Source organism: Serinus canaria, chromosome 5, assembly GCF_022539315.1.
Source record: "Serinus canaria isolate serCan28SL12 chromosome 5, serCan2020, whole genome shotgun sequence".
Classification (NCBI taxonomy): domain Eukaryota; kingdom Metazoa; phylum Chordata; class Aves; order Passeriformes; family Fringillidae; genus Serinus; species Serinus canaria.
The window spans coordinates 45,887,869-45,905,042 of NC_066319.1; the positions used below are offsets into that span (position 1 = coordinate 45,887,869).

Consider the following 17,174-nt stretch of genomic DNA (forward strand, 5'->3'; position numbering starts at 1 on the left):
CTATACACTTCAGACTATATGGGGGTGTTGTTACACAGTCTGACCTTCTATGTACAGCCTGTCCAAAGCTTCACACCATGTATGGCAGCTCTCTAACCCAAAAGCAGCAGTAGCTGGGTATACACAGCTACTCACCTCACAGTGGTTATCCAGCTTGGTCAGAGAGATATCCATGGATTGGTGCTGTTCTTTCAGCTCATCATAGCGAGCTTGCCAGCGATTCAACTCCAGCTGAGAGTTGTTCAAGGAAGTTTTCAGCTCTTTAGTGTGTGAATGGAGCCCTTCATACTCTGCCTTTAGTTGGCTGTGCAAGAAATTCACCCTAAACAGGAAGAAGACAGCCTATGAAGGACACTTCACAGAAATGACCTCACATTCAAAGACCACACCATCAGTCTGCAGCTCTCACTAAATCATAGTTCCAAAGAGTAATTCCTAAGGACATTTTTTATTCTAAGCATTTAATAAAATCTGAAGAAGTAGTGGTAACATTACAAAAAAGTTCAAATTTACAAAATAACTGAAAGGAAAATACATGAAAAATAAAAATGCTATTTCTTCATTATGTAAGAAACATACCACAAATTTCTGAGGCACAATGTATTTAAGAGCATTGGGATATAAAGACAGCTCTATTTGGCACAAGTAAAGAAAATTCACATGCTATTTTTTTTATCCTGATGCATGAAATATAAGCATTTAAATGTCGTGAAGTGTCAAACACTGTGGTGTTCTAAGAAGATACTGTGGCATTCTTTTACACTTTTAGGTAAATCTAAAAATGTCTACAAATCATGAAGGCATAACTTTAAATAACTAAATCAACAGATTAAATTCTGTATCTGCTAACAGATAAGCCTGGCTCTCTGCCAGCCTCTCTCTCTCTGCAATCAACGTTATGCAACATCTTTGTCCCTAAGAAAATAAATTAGGAACAGCAAACTTGAGAAAACCTCTTGAGAGCCCTGTACTGTTCCCAAGTACACTTGAACAATTGTGGCTCAACTTAAAATGTGATTTTCAAATGTGATTCAACCTGACATTGGCTCCTATTTGTACTAAAGAGATTCTCAGAACACCTTTGTAGTATGAACAAGGCTACAGGGAGGACTTTGGGTGTGGCTCTCAAAAGGGGCTCTGTTCTAAGTTAACAGTTACCCACTGATCAAGAGTCTCTGAGACTGCTTTTAATAACAGGAATGGCAATTTTCTCTGGGCAGCAGAAAATAAACAATGGTAACTCCTAGAGCTAAAATCATATTGTGTAAAAACCACAAACCAGTGCTCCTCAAGGGGAAAAAAGCCAGTATAATTTGGGGGCTTAGGCATTTGTAGTTCTGCCTAAAGGCAAGTGCTTGGAAACAATTCACTGCAGAAAATGCTTTTGAACTGAATCAACCACATGTGGAAGTTTATTTTGTATGAGCAAAGGTCCCAGGTCTGAAGCACCAATTAACAGTATTGTAAAAATTACCAAAAGTAAAGTAAAAGTAAAAATAAAGTAAAAAATTACCAAATCAACAAATACAAAATAGAGAAAAAAGAACAGACACATTATATGAAGGTATTTCAGAGCTAATAAAACACGTCCATGTTTTGCATAATTAACTTTTAATTGATATATATAACAATTTAGCAAAGGAACCATACCTATCCAGTTCCTCCCTCAGCTTCTGATTTTCCCCAGTGGTTATTGCATTTGATCTTCTCTCTTGTTGCAGAACCTCTCTCTCAGTTTTTAAAACTAATTCCAACTCTTCCAATTCTGCTTTGTGTTTTGTTAAACTGTTGTATCTGCAAAAGGAAGAATAGCATACACTCAGCTTTCATTTAAACATTTTTCTTCCTCTGGGTTAATATTTTTCATAGGTAATATCACAATGATTAGAAAGCATCTTTTTTTCTGGCTTTATTTATTTCATACACATTTATGTGGTTAAACAACAGAGAAGACTTTAGGAAAAAAAAAGAAAAAGAAAAGCATATTTTCAGGAAACTGAAACACAATTGTCAGAATCTTACTTCAATTTCAAATTCTGGTCATTTAGTAAAAGCATGAGATTCTGCAAAATAAGTGGAAACTACACCACTAACAAGAATCCCAGTCACAAATAACTGACAGTGGCAAGAGTCAAAAACCTGACTAGTAGCTCCCAAAAAGCAACAGGAAAACAGTGCAATGAGCAAGGGTTTGTTAGGTATTACCTGTGCATATAACCTAATCCATATTAGGTTATAAGCACAGGTAATAGCATCCTGCACATCTACTAATCTCTTGCATATTTCAGACAGATGATGAGGTACCAGTGAGTTGACAGCAAAACACCTTTAAGCAGAGACTGACTCACCTGCTTGAGTTGCTCTATTCGCTCATTAGTGAAAAAACCAAGAGCAAAACCAGTGTTCACATCCAGGCTTCCACTATTATTTGGTTTAATTTTGATTTTAATTTTGATCTCTGGAATGCTAAAGTAATTGAGGTGTGGAACAACTTCCCTGATATTTAGCACAGACACAGATGAGGCAGGCTCAGCCTCCCTGAGGTGCTACACCACCTGCATCCAGAAAACTGAGAAGAACGGGGTGGACTGACATCACTTCACAAGGCAGCAAGCTACTCCCAGATCTTTTTTCCCCTCTGGTGGCTTCTGTCAGAATCTGTGCCCAGACACACCAGCAGAGACCACTGGGGCCATTGGTGCAATCAATATCAAAAGTCATCAGCACAATTTTGGTCACTGTAATAAAAGGGTAATGCCCCAAACTATCACGTACATCTGTATCAAAAATGGAGAAATACTCTTCCAAGCACTTTTAAAAGACAATCTAGGCCGAAAATGCAGCATTGCTTATAAAGCCAAAGAGAACAATCATCTTTCTGTGACTCTCATGCCAGCAGAGATGAATGCAGAGCAGTTACTCTGCAGTCATGAAAACTTCAAAACAAAACCAAAACCAGCAGACAGCACCAAATACACTTACTCCTGCCAACTTGTTTTTCTTTCAGGCTACCATTCCATTCATCCCAGGGTCAAATTACAGCCTGTCCCAAATTCCAGTCCATTGAAGGGCCACACAGGAAAGTACCTGTCTCCCAGACAAAAGCTGCTTTATGCTACTCATTCCCAGTAACAGCAGTAGAGTTTAATTAACCTTATTTATTTGTTTTCTCGCTCCATTCAGCTCTGGGACATTTCAAGTTCAATGTCCATACAACAAATGGAAGAATCTGAAAGCAGAGGAAGGTTTCACATCCAGCTCCAAGAAGCATTTTAGACAAACTGTGTGCCAATGCAGAGTCTGAGAAGACAAACTCCAGTCAGTCCTTTGGCAGAGATTACCATGGCTGTCTCTGCAGAAATTGCACTGTAAATTCTTTTTCTGTCTCTCTATGATAGGGCTACTCTGTTCATTTTTATCCAAGACCTCTATGTTTTAAAGAGGGCTCCTTAGAGAGAACCAGGATACTGGTCCGGTGTTACCAGCCAGGCCCAGCACCACAGGCTGCCACATTGAGCCTGAGGTAGACCACAGCTGCTCCCCTAGCTGTTAGGTGAAAGGTAGGAAAGAGGAGAGAGACTGTCTGCAAAAATGGAAATGACTGTTCATGTCCGATGAAATGATTTTGCTCTAATGAAATCCTCAGGCAAAATCTTCTTGTAGTAGAGATTCAGCCTGCAGTCTACAATTTGAGCACAATCTGTGTGACCTGACAAGCTCTACCACCAGGGACCAGGTTACCTTTCCTGCAGATTATTCAACACTCATGTTCACTTCACTTTTTATAGCATCAGGCTTTTAGACAGAAGAGTTTCAAAAAGATTTTCTTATACATGCATATAGAATTCATTTTGGCTCTGACACAATCCATTCCTAGGACTGAGGAAATGTAGTCCTCTTTACTTCCTTTGGCTTTTATTATTTCTCCTGCTTTTTGAGGAGAAATACTATGGGTAGATATTTGTGACTGAGACAACTTTGAAAATGCTCAGCTATCATAAAAAGTGTGACAAAGGAACCCAGAAAAATAACTACCAGGCAGCATTGGTAGCATAATAATACAACTCCCTGCAATATATAACCCTACAAAGCAGGGATTCTTTTTCCAGTGTGTCTGCAGGATTAGACTTCTCCAGCCACAAAGAAATGCTCAGAGATCTGTTGATCATCTGTAGCTACAAAATTATTACCTTCCCCTAGTAACATGCAATATGTAAAGAAGTTTCAAAAAAGCAGAAGAAGCCAGCCTGTGTTCACTGAGACTGTCAGACAGACACCTCAAAGTCCAAAAACTGCTATTAATGGTAAATGACCCTAACATACTAACTCTCCTCTTCTTGCTGAGCCAAACCCACACATCTGTGTTTTGCTGGGCTATGACAGACCATTTCACTGCAGTTACAAACAACCCATTATTAAATCCCCACTGCAGTGTTAATATGTGCAGACAGAAGCAAAAGAGGTTTAATGACGTTTACTCAGGTGCAGAAAATATTCTGTGGTTAGAATGCAGTGGAATGAACTACATAAACTTTTGGGACCTTGGCTGTACATGTTACTGGATGTGCACCAACTAACTAAAGTTGCTGTGGATCTTCCTACTCAAGCTGCAGTCAAAGGTTTGTGTGGAAGTGTAATCCTGCCTTAAGCAAGAGAACTCTGATTACAATGCTGTCACCAGCTGAGGAAAACCAATCACCTTGGAGATGTGACATGCAAAACCCATCTCCTAAACACCACACAACAAAACTTCTTGGTTGCACTGAGCTGCTCTGGGGAAAATTTAGCAGGTGGTGCATTCTAGCTGAACTTGAAAGTGAAATATTCCATCTTAGCAGTCAAATACCTTAGTTAAAAAGAAGAGGTGTAAGAAAACTTTTCTTATGTTACTCTTTCTCCCTTCTGCTTCCTCAATAGCACATGATGGAGGGAGAACAAATATGCACTAAAAAAGTAGCTTGTGGCTTTTTTCCTGACAGCCAAATGGAGCCCTTGGACAAATCACCTTGATAAGCATCTTTTAAGACTGATCTGCTGAGGAGGATACTGCACACTTAGTACTGCCAAACTCGACTTGTTTTGAATATTGAGAAGGCCACCATCTGCTCCCCTGCAACACCTCTCACTAGGAGTCACATCTCAGAAAGAGAGTCCAAACTCTCTTTCTCTCTGTTAATGATTACAGTGGTGACCCAAGCACCTACCTCTACAGATAACCTATTCTTTTGAAAAACACTTTTTCCTTAGGCTAGAGCTGCTTAGTGTTTGGTACTCATCAAGCAAAGAAAGAACACAGCAAATTGCCTTAACACACTGCAGTGTAGTAATCTCAAGCAAAGCCTGAATCAATGAGAACCATTAATCAGTCTGAGAAAGACTTGGTAAGCAGGAACAGTGTCTGTGTAATCACTTACAGCTCATTTAGTTGACAGCCAAGCAGCTGTCCTGTCACACAGCCTCAGTGGATATTTTAATCACAATAGTTTACTTCTGTACTTTATAAAAATCTACCACACATTGTATTTGCCAGCTCCATAGTCTTTTGGGAAGAAAAGTTTGGCACCAGTTTTCAGTCTACTATCAAGGATCACTACTCAGCTGCTCTGAACCCAATTAATGATCTTGCATAGAAATTAAATCTAAATAAAAGTGTTTTGAGGAAAATCACTGAAAAATATAAGAGACGTCTGAGAGGTAGGCAGAGCAGCATTTTTATAGTAGTACATTATGTATATTGTTCAATCCATGCACAATTGTCAGAAAATGACAGTGACTAGAGACTAAACAACTAACAGCTTACTGATTTCCTAATTCAACTGAAGGGCCTGAAGCAAAAGCTATAGATTATGAAACAAGAAAATTAATAATACATCATTATCTCATAGTCAATATAGCTTCCTTCAGAGAGCCTCCTTTGACATGACATGGATGTCGCAAGGTTCAATGACTGAAATTTCTCAAGATACACGCTAATCACACATAGGAGACCTGCAGACTTTATGGTTAGGAGAGAGACTCCACACAGTAGAACTGGAGAATGTGTTTAAGGCTGTATGTCACTATACCACAAATCCTTAAATGTAGTAGAAGCATTTAAGTTACTTCTGACAAAGCATCCAAGATCTAAGCCCATGTTTGCTGAATATCACCAGAGTCACCTCTGTTCTGCCACCTTTAGAGCTTTGCAAATATTTTCATCTAATATCCCAATGACAATAGGAATAACTAGGCACTTTTTAAGGGCAACAACTTTGTAATTTCTGTTTGTAATTGGAGACAAGATTTAAGGCTAAAATTGTAACATAGGCACATTCTCGCTACACTATACCCCTGAGCAGCGAGCATACCTCTCACGCAGACCTTTGTGCTCCAGATCCAGGGTTTTGTGTAATGTTTTCAGGCAGCTGTGCTGATTTATTAGCTTTTCATACTCTGCAGACTGCCGTTCATGCAGTGAAGCAAGGTGTTCATGGTCCTGAAGCAATGATTCATACTCAGCTTTCAGCTGCTCCTTCTGTTTCAGTAGATTTTCATTCTCGTTCTCCTTGGCTGTCTGCTGATTTTGCAGTAAAGCATTCTGGGCCGTCAGTGAAGCACTCTGGGAGCTGAGAGTTGAATTTTCTACCTGAAGTTTTGCAAGTACAAAGTATTACTTATTCACATCTACTGGTACATATAACAAACATTTTCTAGCAGCTTCCATCCATATAGAGTTAGTCAAGAATGCCTACACTGCCTTGCTGACTTAAGACATCGATGTACAATTTGGCATCATTTTGGGATTACTGCTGGCAGTATGCACCACATAAAGTTATACTGTCAGTAGTATGAAAATTATCACAATAACCTCTAAATTGAAAATACACTGTTTTACTAGAAGCTCTTGAGCCCAAAGACAAAGATGATCACAACTCAACTGCATCTCTGACAATCATGATCAGAGTCAAAAGTTATCCTGTATTTGTGTACAAGTAATGAAATTCAAGTTCACCCAAACTCAGAAACATTAACTGCACCACTGTGTATGTGAGCAGTACTCCTAACAAGTCTGGTTTCAGTAGAGAGATGGTGCACTGATTTTATATAAGTCAATTACAGATGGGAAACAGTTAATGAGAACAAAAAACCCCCATCTCTCCATCTCTGAACATGCAAGAGGAAAACCTTGAAAAGTGAAAGTCTAGCAAGAGAAATAGAGTTAATCCAATGTTGTCCTTTGAAACTCGTCTTCTTCTCAAAGTGAGTTTTATTTTTAAGTCAAGTAATTTTTAAGAGTATATTTTCCACTGGCAACTTTGACATTTTGTCTGAAAGTCTGAAAACTGTTATTGGATCTCATTGCTACAACACCTAAGGGGAGCTGACTTGTGTCTTCTTTCCATTTCTGCTGAGCTCTTTTCACAAGCATAGCATTAACACAAAAAAGAAAAGCTTTTTTTTTTATTTCAGAAGTGTAGCTTCTGGAATAACACATTTGGATTTTGTTGTATTAATTTTAATTTATTGTCTCTAAATAACCACCTTCTTGCTGAATGCAGCTACCAGCCATTAGCTACAGACCCAATTCCCCTTCTAGCTTGGAGGAATTCAGACCTCAAATGGAGCTCCACCTCCTGGCCTTCATCTTTCCATCAGCCTACCATCACAAACATTTCATTATTGGCTGTCATCTCCTCCACACTACTGTAATCAAATCCAACCTCCTGGCACAGAGGCACAAGGATGTTCTAACCTGGAGTTTGGCTGTCTGTGTCTGCAGGGCAGTGTTATGCTCTTGAAGGAAGACATTTTGCTTCTGTAGTGTCAGGATCTGATTGTTGAAGGAGACATTCTGTGATTCCAAATGCTTTAGCTGTTCCTTAAGCAGCTGCTTCTCAGTATGCAGGGCTGCATTCTGAAAGAGAGATGGCATTGAAGGGGTGACAGGAAGAAAAGAAAGAGCTGTCCTGATTATCTGGAGTCCTATCACAGATGAGAACCAATTAATGATGATCATTCTGCAACAAAGGCATAAAAAAACCTCTTTGCAGCATTAAACGAAGGTAGGACAGATGTTAACACACAGGATTACTCTTTGCAAAGATGGAACAAGATGGACACAAGACACATGAAGCATTTAAGTCCCATGCAGTCATAAGAGACACCCAAGGAATCTGGTAGACTTGGGTGCTCCAGAAAACCTACCAGACTCCTTTAAGCTCAAAAATCCAGTTTCCACCAACCCACTCAAGAGCACAAGAGAAGTCTATGAGCTAAGAGGAAACAGGGGAAGGCTTACATTCCTTTCCAGTTCAATGGCCCTGTCCTTCAATTTCAGCAGCTCTGTAGTGGCCTCTTGGTGCCCCGTTTCCAATTTCTCATTCATTTGCTGGTTGGCAATGAGCTTCTCTGCTGAATTCCTCAGTGACTTCTGAGCATACTGCCCATCCTGCTGAGTCTGCTTGAGTGCATCAAAGTCCTTCTTTACCTACAAAATCAACAAGCAACAACCTTCAACACTGAGGGAACTGGAATAATGCATTAATCATGATGGGATATCTCACTCCTCTCTTGCACTGTACAGACTTTCAGAGAACCAACAACCAGTACCCCACTTCACAGAGAAGGAAGCTGAGGCACAGTTGGAAGAATCCACATCTCTTGGCCTCCAGTCAGGTGCCTCTAGACTCAAGCTCACTGTCACCTAACAAACAGGCTGTTCTTAGGGGAGATGTTTCACCTGCAGTCTTTCTCAGCCCATGTTTCCACTAAACAAGGCAGAAAAACACAGCCATGCCAATGAAAAAAAATCATGGGAAAACAGAGCTACAAAGAGCAGTTATCCAAGAAAAACCCTCCTGATGTGCCCCTAGCCCAAAATTATTTTTATGTATTTAGTATCATTACATAGAAAGGGACAAAAAAAATGGCTGTCCAGTGAAAAAAAGGCTCTTAGGAAGGATGTGTATAGGGAAGGGCAATGAGAAAAACAAACCTGTTCTTCAATTAAAAAAAAAAAAAAAATCAAACCTCAAACAAAAAAATCCCCAAACATGTGAATGTGCAGAACTGCAATGTGAAAAATTAAAATTCACTTAAGCTCTTACCATATTTAGATCATTCTGTAACTGCTGGTTCAAGTTCAGAAAGTCTTTCACTTGAGCTTCCAGCATTGCAATCTTCTCCTCTTTCACAGCTAGAGTTGATTTTAGTGCTGATTCAGTTTTGCTTTCCAGAACCTTGTATTTTCTGAAAAATATGATAATAGCTTTCTGACATCTGCCACTAGGATATGAGCCACCATCTAAACAGCAGACTTCACCTTCACCCATTCCCAATCTCACTGCATGTTAAATTATACATGCCTGCCTCTTCAGGAAAATTATTTCCTCTACTGCTGCAGATTGCTACTGATATATTATAGCTGGGGAATTCACTTATGGAAAATCCAATCAATTTTAATAGAGATTAACACCAGCATAGTTCTACAGAAATATCAAAGAGTTACATAACTTGAAAGAAAATAAGTTTCTCTCTTTTCCCCATAATTACACTTACATTCTCATGAATTAAATTCCCATAATTACAGAAAACTCTTTGTATGGCTCTTTTGTAGATTCTTAACAAGGAGGAAGAGCCACAGTTTAAAGACTGCTACAAGATGGGGAGGTTTCTCTAAGGAGGTCTTACCAAGAAGCCAATATACACACAGATTGTTGGGATTTTCTGTTCATTGCTATAGAACTTACAAAGGAATTCCTTGCCGTCAGATATTTTTTAGGCAACATCTGTGTTTATATTAACAGGTATCTAGATCACCAATTAGATGAAGTAATGACAGACACTGTTTAATAGACACCATTCTACATGAAGAGAAATACACACTGAAATAGCTACCCAGCTACTCTGCTGGGGAGTACAGAGGAACTGTAGTAACACTGGTATAGTATGGAGACAGAAAGTGACATTTCTTCCTTCCACTCAAGAAAATGTTTTGCAAAACTTACAGTATGCTGCCAAGCTTGCCTTAGAAAAATGTGGTTTGTGTCCAAAACTGTTAAGGGTAATGGCAAGGAGGAAGATGAGAACCAAAAAGAAAGGCAAAGGGCTTCAGTTAGGCTGAGTCAAAAGAATGACTAGAAGAGCTCAGTTTCCTTACGTGTCACCATTGCCATTATCATCCTCCAGCAGCAGCTCTTTGTTCAATCCCATCTTCTCCAGCTCCTGGCTCAGTTTGTCCAGCTCACTAGACAACTTTTGACTCTTCAGCTTCTCCAGGACCAAATCCTGAAACAGCATTAACACAATTAGCTGCTATGCAAAGGGTGGTGGTAATTATCCAGCACTATACGTTTTTTTAAGAGTACTGAAAAATTCATTGGAAAAAATCCTAGTTTCAAGTAGGTCAGCTATAATTCTTCATCAGTGACAGCTGAGTGCAGAATTAAACTGATTGGTTTTATTTATAGGTCATTTGAAATAAATCTGCAGAACGCTTCTTTTGGCCTTTGTCTCACTCACTGTACTGAGCTACTTCTGCCAACACTGGCTTTGTGCCTGCCTGCTGAAGGAGTGAATGTGCAGGCTAGGAGACACCACCTCATCTCTGTGCCACACAAGGATGTGTGCAGGGCAGGGGACACCAGCAGGGGGAGTTTCCACCTCTCAGCTAGGACAAAAAGCCCTGCCAGCACTGGTACACACACACAGGAGCAACAAGACTTCAGTAGGGAAGTCTCCTGAGTTACTGTGGCTATGATGTTATTACCAAGGGACTTGGTAACAGGGTCAGCAGTGAACAATGCACTGAGTTTCTTACATATGGTAAATTACTGCCCAAAATTTCAGAAGTGCAACTACACTGTAGAATAAGAGACAGGACAGCTCTGGACATGAGAGCTTGGTCACTCATTCTGGTATCTCCTGATGCAGCCTGGTTTCATTTAGGTTTCTTTGGGAAGAAACTAAAGCAGACCCCAGCAAGGAAGTCATGCAAGGAGATGACCTGGTGGTGCTGTATCAGAAGGTTTATTGGGACAATGCTTTGCTGTCATGCCAGTAAAGTGCTCTATGTGGAAATGGCCTGGAGACACATAGTGCCACCTGCATTTCTAAAAAGGACAGATTATTTATGGTGCATAGCTAAGTGTGAAGATCCCTACTATTCAAAATTCTCTGAAATACGAATGCACCATAGAGAGCTACATTGCTTGTGTTTCTCCTAAAAGTTTTCTTAGACACATGAAGAACTAAAAAGCTACTGAAGAACTTTAAATTAAAAAAAATTATCCTGAATATCAAACAGAATTAAAAAAAAATTATAAAAATACTATGTCAATTTGTAGGTATTCAATAGTCCTCTGACACCAAAAATTGTGAGTGAGTGCCAGTCCAGTGATCTGTACACAGATCATCAACATCCATGAACTCCTTCTGCAGGATCCATAGAAAGTAACTACAGAAAAGAAGATGGGCTACTGTATAGGTGTGCACCACTGGAAATCTGCAAAATTCTGAGAACGGAAAGATTATAGAGGAGCCTTCTCAGAAATTATTTTGTTTTAATAAATTTTAAGGAAAGTCAGATAGAAACATAACTTGGGACTGTGTCAAGTGTTTCTGACAGACTTTTATTTCTCCTCCTCAAAATTATACTAATGCTTCAAAAATTGAAATAAAACTAAACCTTGAGGTAAGCAATTGTTTACTGTATTAATCTTGCTAAACTCATCTATTTCACTGAGCTACTGCAGCACAACCCTTTTTCATTTTAACAGTCCTTCACAGAAAATCTGGTGGTGGCAGGACAACAGCAGCCAGGACAGGCAAGGAGAGCAAACTGCAATAATGTCAATCTGCTCATAGGCCACTTATAAGAGTGTCAGGCTCTAGCACACACATCCTCAGACTGCCAATGTCCTAATGCTTGGCACAGGGAGAGATTACTGCTGCTTAGCATGCTCTCATCCAGCAGGGAAGCATTTAGGGAAAGATGCTGTAAGGTAGCTATAAAGCAAAATCCTGGTGCAGCTGGTTTAGGTTGGTCATTTGGGATGGTTTTGTCTCTTTCAGAACAGGGATGTCTATGTGTCCTCAGCAAGTGCTAGAAATTTCTAGACCTGAGAGTCCATCTCCCCTGCTGGAGCTCTCAAGTTAGCAAACAATTTTGTAGTCATTAGAGAAAGCATCAAAGTGTTTGGTACCACATAAGAGCTGTTGTAAAATTTTATTCTGCTTTAAAAATTATGTAATTTAGAGACTGTACTGTGGACACTGCACAACTGCACCAAGTGCACAACTGCACCAAGTGCAGTTCTTGGCATGCTCCACTTTCCAAGTCAACACTTTTGAGTGACTGTTGTTAGGGCTGTGAAGATCTCCTGTGGGACAGATATATCCCTTTAGTACTTCACTGAGCTGAAAAAAAAAATAGCAGCATTGAACCCAGTAGAATTAACTTGCTTACCTCTCTCAGTGTAGCTAGTGTTCTCTTATCAATTGTAACTTGCTTTAGGAGGTCTTTATTGTCCTTTTCAAACTCTTTCAGTTTACAAGATGACTCTCTGAATCGAGCAATTTCCTTTTCTAGTGTCTTGTTTTCCTTCTCAGCGACTGCTAGCTTTACTGTACTGTCGTCCAAAATGGCATCTTTCAGCTCCACTTGCTGCCAAAGCCGTTTCGTTTCTTTCTCTAGCATTTTTTTGTCTTTTTCCAGCTGAGACATTCCTTGTTCTAGGGCTTTGTTTTCCTTTTCTAAGCTCTCTAGCCGTTTGGCAGAAACCTTTAGCTCTTCAAGGTTCCTCTGGAGGACCTGATTTTCACTCTCCATTCCTTGAACTTCTTTTTCTAATTCCTGGATCTTTTTACTGCTGCTCTCCACAATTTGCTGAAGTCTCTGGTTTTCAGAACTGATACTCTGATAGCTTAGCTCCAGCCTCTCTGATTTCTTGTTCATTGCTTTTAACATTTCCACATTCTTTCTTAAGTCCTCTTTCTCCCTCTCCAAATCTCTATTTTCTGCTTCTATTTGCGCCATTTTTGTGCTAGTAAATCTCATGGTCTCTACCACTCTTCTAAGTTCCAGATTTTCTTCATCCAATTGCTTGTTGTCCCTTTCCAGGTCACTAAGACGGATAGAAATATTTTGTAATGTGTCCAAGGATTTTCTTAATTTCCTATTTTCCACTTCCAGATCACCATTCTCTTGCTCAAGAACTTCCACTTTTTCTGTCACTATTTTCATCACTGCTGCCTTTTTTGTGAGCTGTTCATTCTCCCTCTCCAGCCGGTGGAGCTCTTTTTCCATTTCTTCCACTCTTTCCACTTTTTCTCTAACCTGGTCAAAATCCTTTTGCAATTGTTTCTTCTCAAATTCCAGCTTGCTCAGTTTGCTACTTGTCTCAGTTACTGTTTCATGAAGGATTTTGTTCTCTTTTTCAATATCTTTCACTCTTGCCTCACTGCTCACTTGTGATCTTTCTCTCAGGGATAAGACAACTTGATTAAGGTGATCGTTTTCCTGTTTAAGGTCCTTTATCTACAGAAACAGTTGAGCAAATGTTATTCATCTACTTACAAGTGTGGTACAAATTAGTCCTAAAGCAGAGAGATAACCGTTAACAAAATCATATCCATTTAATCCAAGACAAATTTCTCAGTAAATTATTGACTTGGTAACCAAGAACCCAAACTATTAAAAAATTTATTTTAATAAATTTAAAACTGCTACATTCCTGCTACTATCCAAGAAGACTGGGGCAAAAGGAGAAAGCAGACAGAGGACATTCATAGAATGCCTTAGAGAAGATGCTTTGTTACAAATCCTTTTAAAAGAGGGTATCTTTCAATTTAGGTTTACCTTCATCTTGGGGACCTGAAGACTGAAATTATCCCTGGTAAGGTGCCAGGAACCTCAGAATACTTGAAAATGTAGAGCAGTTAGAGATGCCATTAAAGACACACTTCCTCTAAGGACAGTACACTTACCCCACTGGTAAAATTTCAGCTGATGGAATTGTAATTTAGACTGCAATTTGCATTTGGTTATTATTCTAGACAACTTCCACACAAATCAAAAGGGCCTAGACTTGAAAAAACCACAAACTACTTTTTTTTTTAACAACTGGGAATAATTCTGGTTTTACTTCCTGCCCTACCTTCAAACCATCTATTAATTCCTGCCACAAAGAGTCTGTATTAGTTCTAACTCAAATATAAGACTTGGTTGGTAAAGTGCAGCTTCCCAGGGAGAAGTCTGGGTAAAAATTCTTCAAGATGAAAAGAACTACACAAATTAGACATTTTGCTATTTAATTTTCACCTCACCAAAACTTAAGAGTAGACTTTAATACAGGTTGAGACTATTCAGACCAGTCTCTAATGATCTGTGTCTGTATTTTTTCATTTGTCAAATCAGTACAGATGATACTTTCACAAACCTGTAATAGGAGAGTTTTCAGGCATTGCACATGAACTGCAGCACAGTGGTAAAAGCTGAAGGACAATTAAAATATCAATCCAGAAGACATTAAGTACTTTCTCAGCATCTCTTTTAATAGAGCAAAAAGGCTGGGTGGCTAAAGACCCTCAACCAAACCAATCATGCCAAGCAGGCGGTGGAAGACCAACCTTCAGCAACAAAATGGGGATTTATTTGCACATCCTAAAACCAGTTGGTATTCCATTTAGTAAAATCCAAGGGCTTTTTTCCCTTAAGGGGGAATGTCTATTCATATAATAGCCTGAAGATGCCCTTACAAGAGCAGGAATCAGCGAAACATGCTGGGCTTTTACACTTGAAGATTTTAACCTAGATTTGAACAATCTCAACCTGCACTTAATAGCACAAATTGCCTTATCTCCCTGAGAGAACCAGATGCTGTAAATGGCATCACTGAATTACCATCACTGAGCACATGTTGCTCTATTACATTTGAGAAGTTCGCACCTGTCTGTCTTTGTCGGCTTTTAGAGTCTCCATGACAACTTGTAGCTGCTCTTTATCTTTTATCAGCTCCTCACTCAAGGTTTCCAAATCTTGATTGCTTTGCTTCTCTTTTTCAATTTGATTTTGCAACTTCTCAATCTGTGTGAAGAGAAAACACCAAAACACATCAACCACAGCTGGACACAAGGACTGTCTGCACTTTAGGTCATTCTGAAGACCAGAGAGAAATGAGATGGGGACTATGGCTAAAAGATTAAATCCCTCTCTCCTGCAGTTACCAGTCTCAGAGGAGGAAATGGACTGTCTTGTTTTTCTCACAGTGCTAAGAATCTTCTTCATGCCTTTTAAGATCAGAGCATATAAGGCACAGCAGTAAGAAATGCTTAGTTCACCTGCCTGCAGAATGCCCTGTTGTGCTCCTGCCAACAGGGATTAAGTTTCTGGTGCCCCCCTCCTGAGGAACCTGCCTCCTCCTAGCCTCTCCATCACTTATGGTCTTACTCTACCAGTTAATGCAGGCAGTTATTAAGACACTTCAGTGAGCAACAGCACTAAAAGACCAAAATAACAACCTAAAACAGGAACAGAGGAAAAACACTGAATCACTGGAGTGATCAAGTTCATGTTCCCACTCCCTGTGTTCTGTTCTGCTTTCTCTTTTCCCGAGCAGGTGACAATACCACATTGGAAAGATTTGTGAATAAGGCTCCAGTCCTACAACAAACAAAGTTTTCTTATTATTCATTTTGAAAGTTGTACTTGTAATGCATGAGAAGCAGAAAAGCAGTAGCTCTTCAGTACTTAGAACAAGAGGTTCTGGGAACTGTACTTCCCAAGTCAGGAAATAATTCCTTTTTAAACTTGCAAAGTACTATGAGCACCTACAGCTCTGCACAAGTATCAGCTCATTTTTGTTTTGGTATTATCAACTCTGCCAACAGTGAAAATGTCAATGAAAGGGGTATTAAACCTAATTCTTACAAGTGGGAAATAGCTGGAGGCTGGGCTCAGCCTATGTCAACATGCCCCTCATTACAGGAAGTGTTTAAACAAGCAGGGGCTGCCCAGATTGGAGATAAGGAGGGCTCAGCAGCCAGAAATGTAACCATGTGGAGGTTCACTGGTCTCAAAGGAGCTGTTCAGAGAAAGCTGCAACAAACTCAGTAGCTCAGCAATAGCTGATCTTCATCTGCACTTCCCAGAAAACTGGAGGCAAGTAAGACATTACTATTTACAGCTCTTTTCAGTAAGTCAGAAAGGCACAGACAACAGAGAGGTACTTGGACTGCTACTACTTGAGGGTGCCTGAAAGGAGGGTTTTCTATTATCAGCTCCTCTGAAAACCCTGCAAAAAGGAAAAAAAAAATGTACATAACTTCTTTATAGCATCTCCTCTGGTACTACCAGAATAATCCTGTTTTAGCTACATGATCCCACCAACCACTAGATCAGCAGATAAACAAGCATAGTCAAACAACAATTTTTGAAAGTCTCAGACAGTGGATGAAATCTCAGCTCAGTTAAACAACTTCAGGGAGACAGGGTTTTACTGTAGCTATCTCAGGAAAGTTACCAAAAGAACCCCAAAGACACAGAACAGTTGAGAAAAATACTTTATCTCTTGTCCTCTGACTTACACATGCTTGACTTTAACACTCCTGCAGAGCTCTTGCACTCTCCCCTGCCCACTGTAGCAAACATTTTGTAACAAATCAGAGACTTTGCCTATTATTTCCCCTGGCACACCTTACTGCATTCTAGCTGGGGGGAATCACAACTGTTGGCACCAATACAGTAACAGGAGGTGTCCATAGGAATCTGCCTGGGGTAAAGCCAGAGGTTGATCACAGTTGTTCAAGTGACTTAAATTGAAGCACACCACAGGTATCTGCTGAGTGCCTTCTATGCCTCCACCTCCAGTTTTAGGCATGTAAATTAGAGCTGGAGTGAATTACTTATACACAACAGGTCATAAATGGAAGTGTGGAAGGAAAGTTAGAGTAAACTGAATCTTTGCAGTTTTCCTTTTTCACAAAATAAAGAAAAAAAAAACCAGAACTGATCTCAACTTAGCAAATGAATCTCTGCAGAAGATGGAATGATCCAGTGCTGGACACTGCTCTCCCTAGCAAAGAAATGGGCTTGTTACAATCTAGGAATCCACAAGCAGTATTTCATATATAGGTGCTTTCTCCCCTTGTCCTTTAAGGGATTCAGCTAGCTCACAGGCAAGCCAAACAGAACTGAA

General features: G+C 39.7%; 1 protein-coding gene across 3 annotated transcripts in view; it reads right to left on the minus strand.

The window, feature by feature from the left end:
• Nucleotides 1-17,174, minus strand: part of CCDC88C (coiled-coil domain containing 88C) — a 96,083-nt gene that overhangs the window by 13,749 nt on the left and 65,160 nt on the right. For all 3 annotated transcript variants that reach the window (XM_009101810.4, XM_018907305.3, XM_030239985.2), the window contains exons 14-22: nucleotides 14,927-15,064; nucleotides 12,446-13,516; nucleotides 10,139-10,266; nucleotides 9,087-9,228; nucleotides 8,279-8,467; nucleotides 7,733-7,894; nucleotides 6,348-6,625; nucleotides 1,651-1,794; nucleotides 136-322 (exon numbers count right to left, since the gene is read on the minus strand). In XM_009101810.4, the coding sequence (XP_009100058.3) occupies nucleotides 136-322; nucleotides 1,651-1,794; nucleotides 6,348-6,625; nucleotides 7,733-7,894; nucleotides 8,279-8,467; nucleotides 9,087-9,228; nucleotides 10,139-10,266; nucleotides 12,446-13,516; nucleotides 14,927-15,064 (2,439 nt within the window). The remainder of the gene's footprint in view (nucleotides 1-135; nucleotides 323-1,650; nucleotides 1,795-6,347; nucleotides 6,626-7,732; nucleotides 7,895-8,278; nucleotides 8,468-9,086; nucleotides 9,229-10,138; nucleotides 10,267-12,445; nucleotides 13,517-14,926; nucleotides 15,065-17,174) is intronic.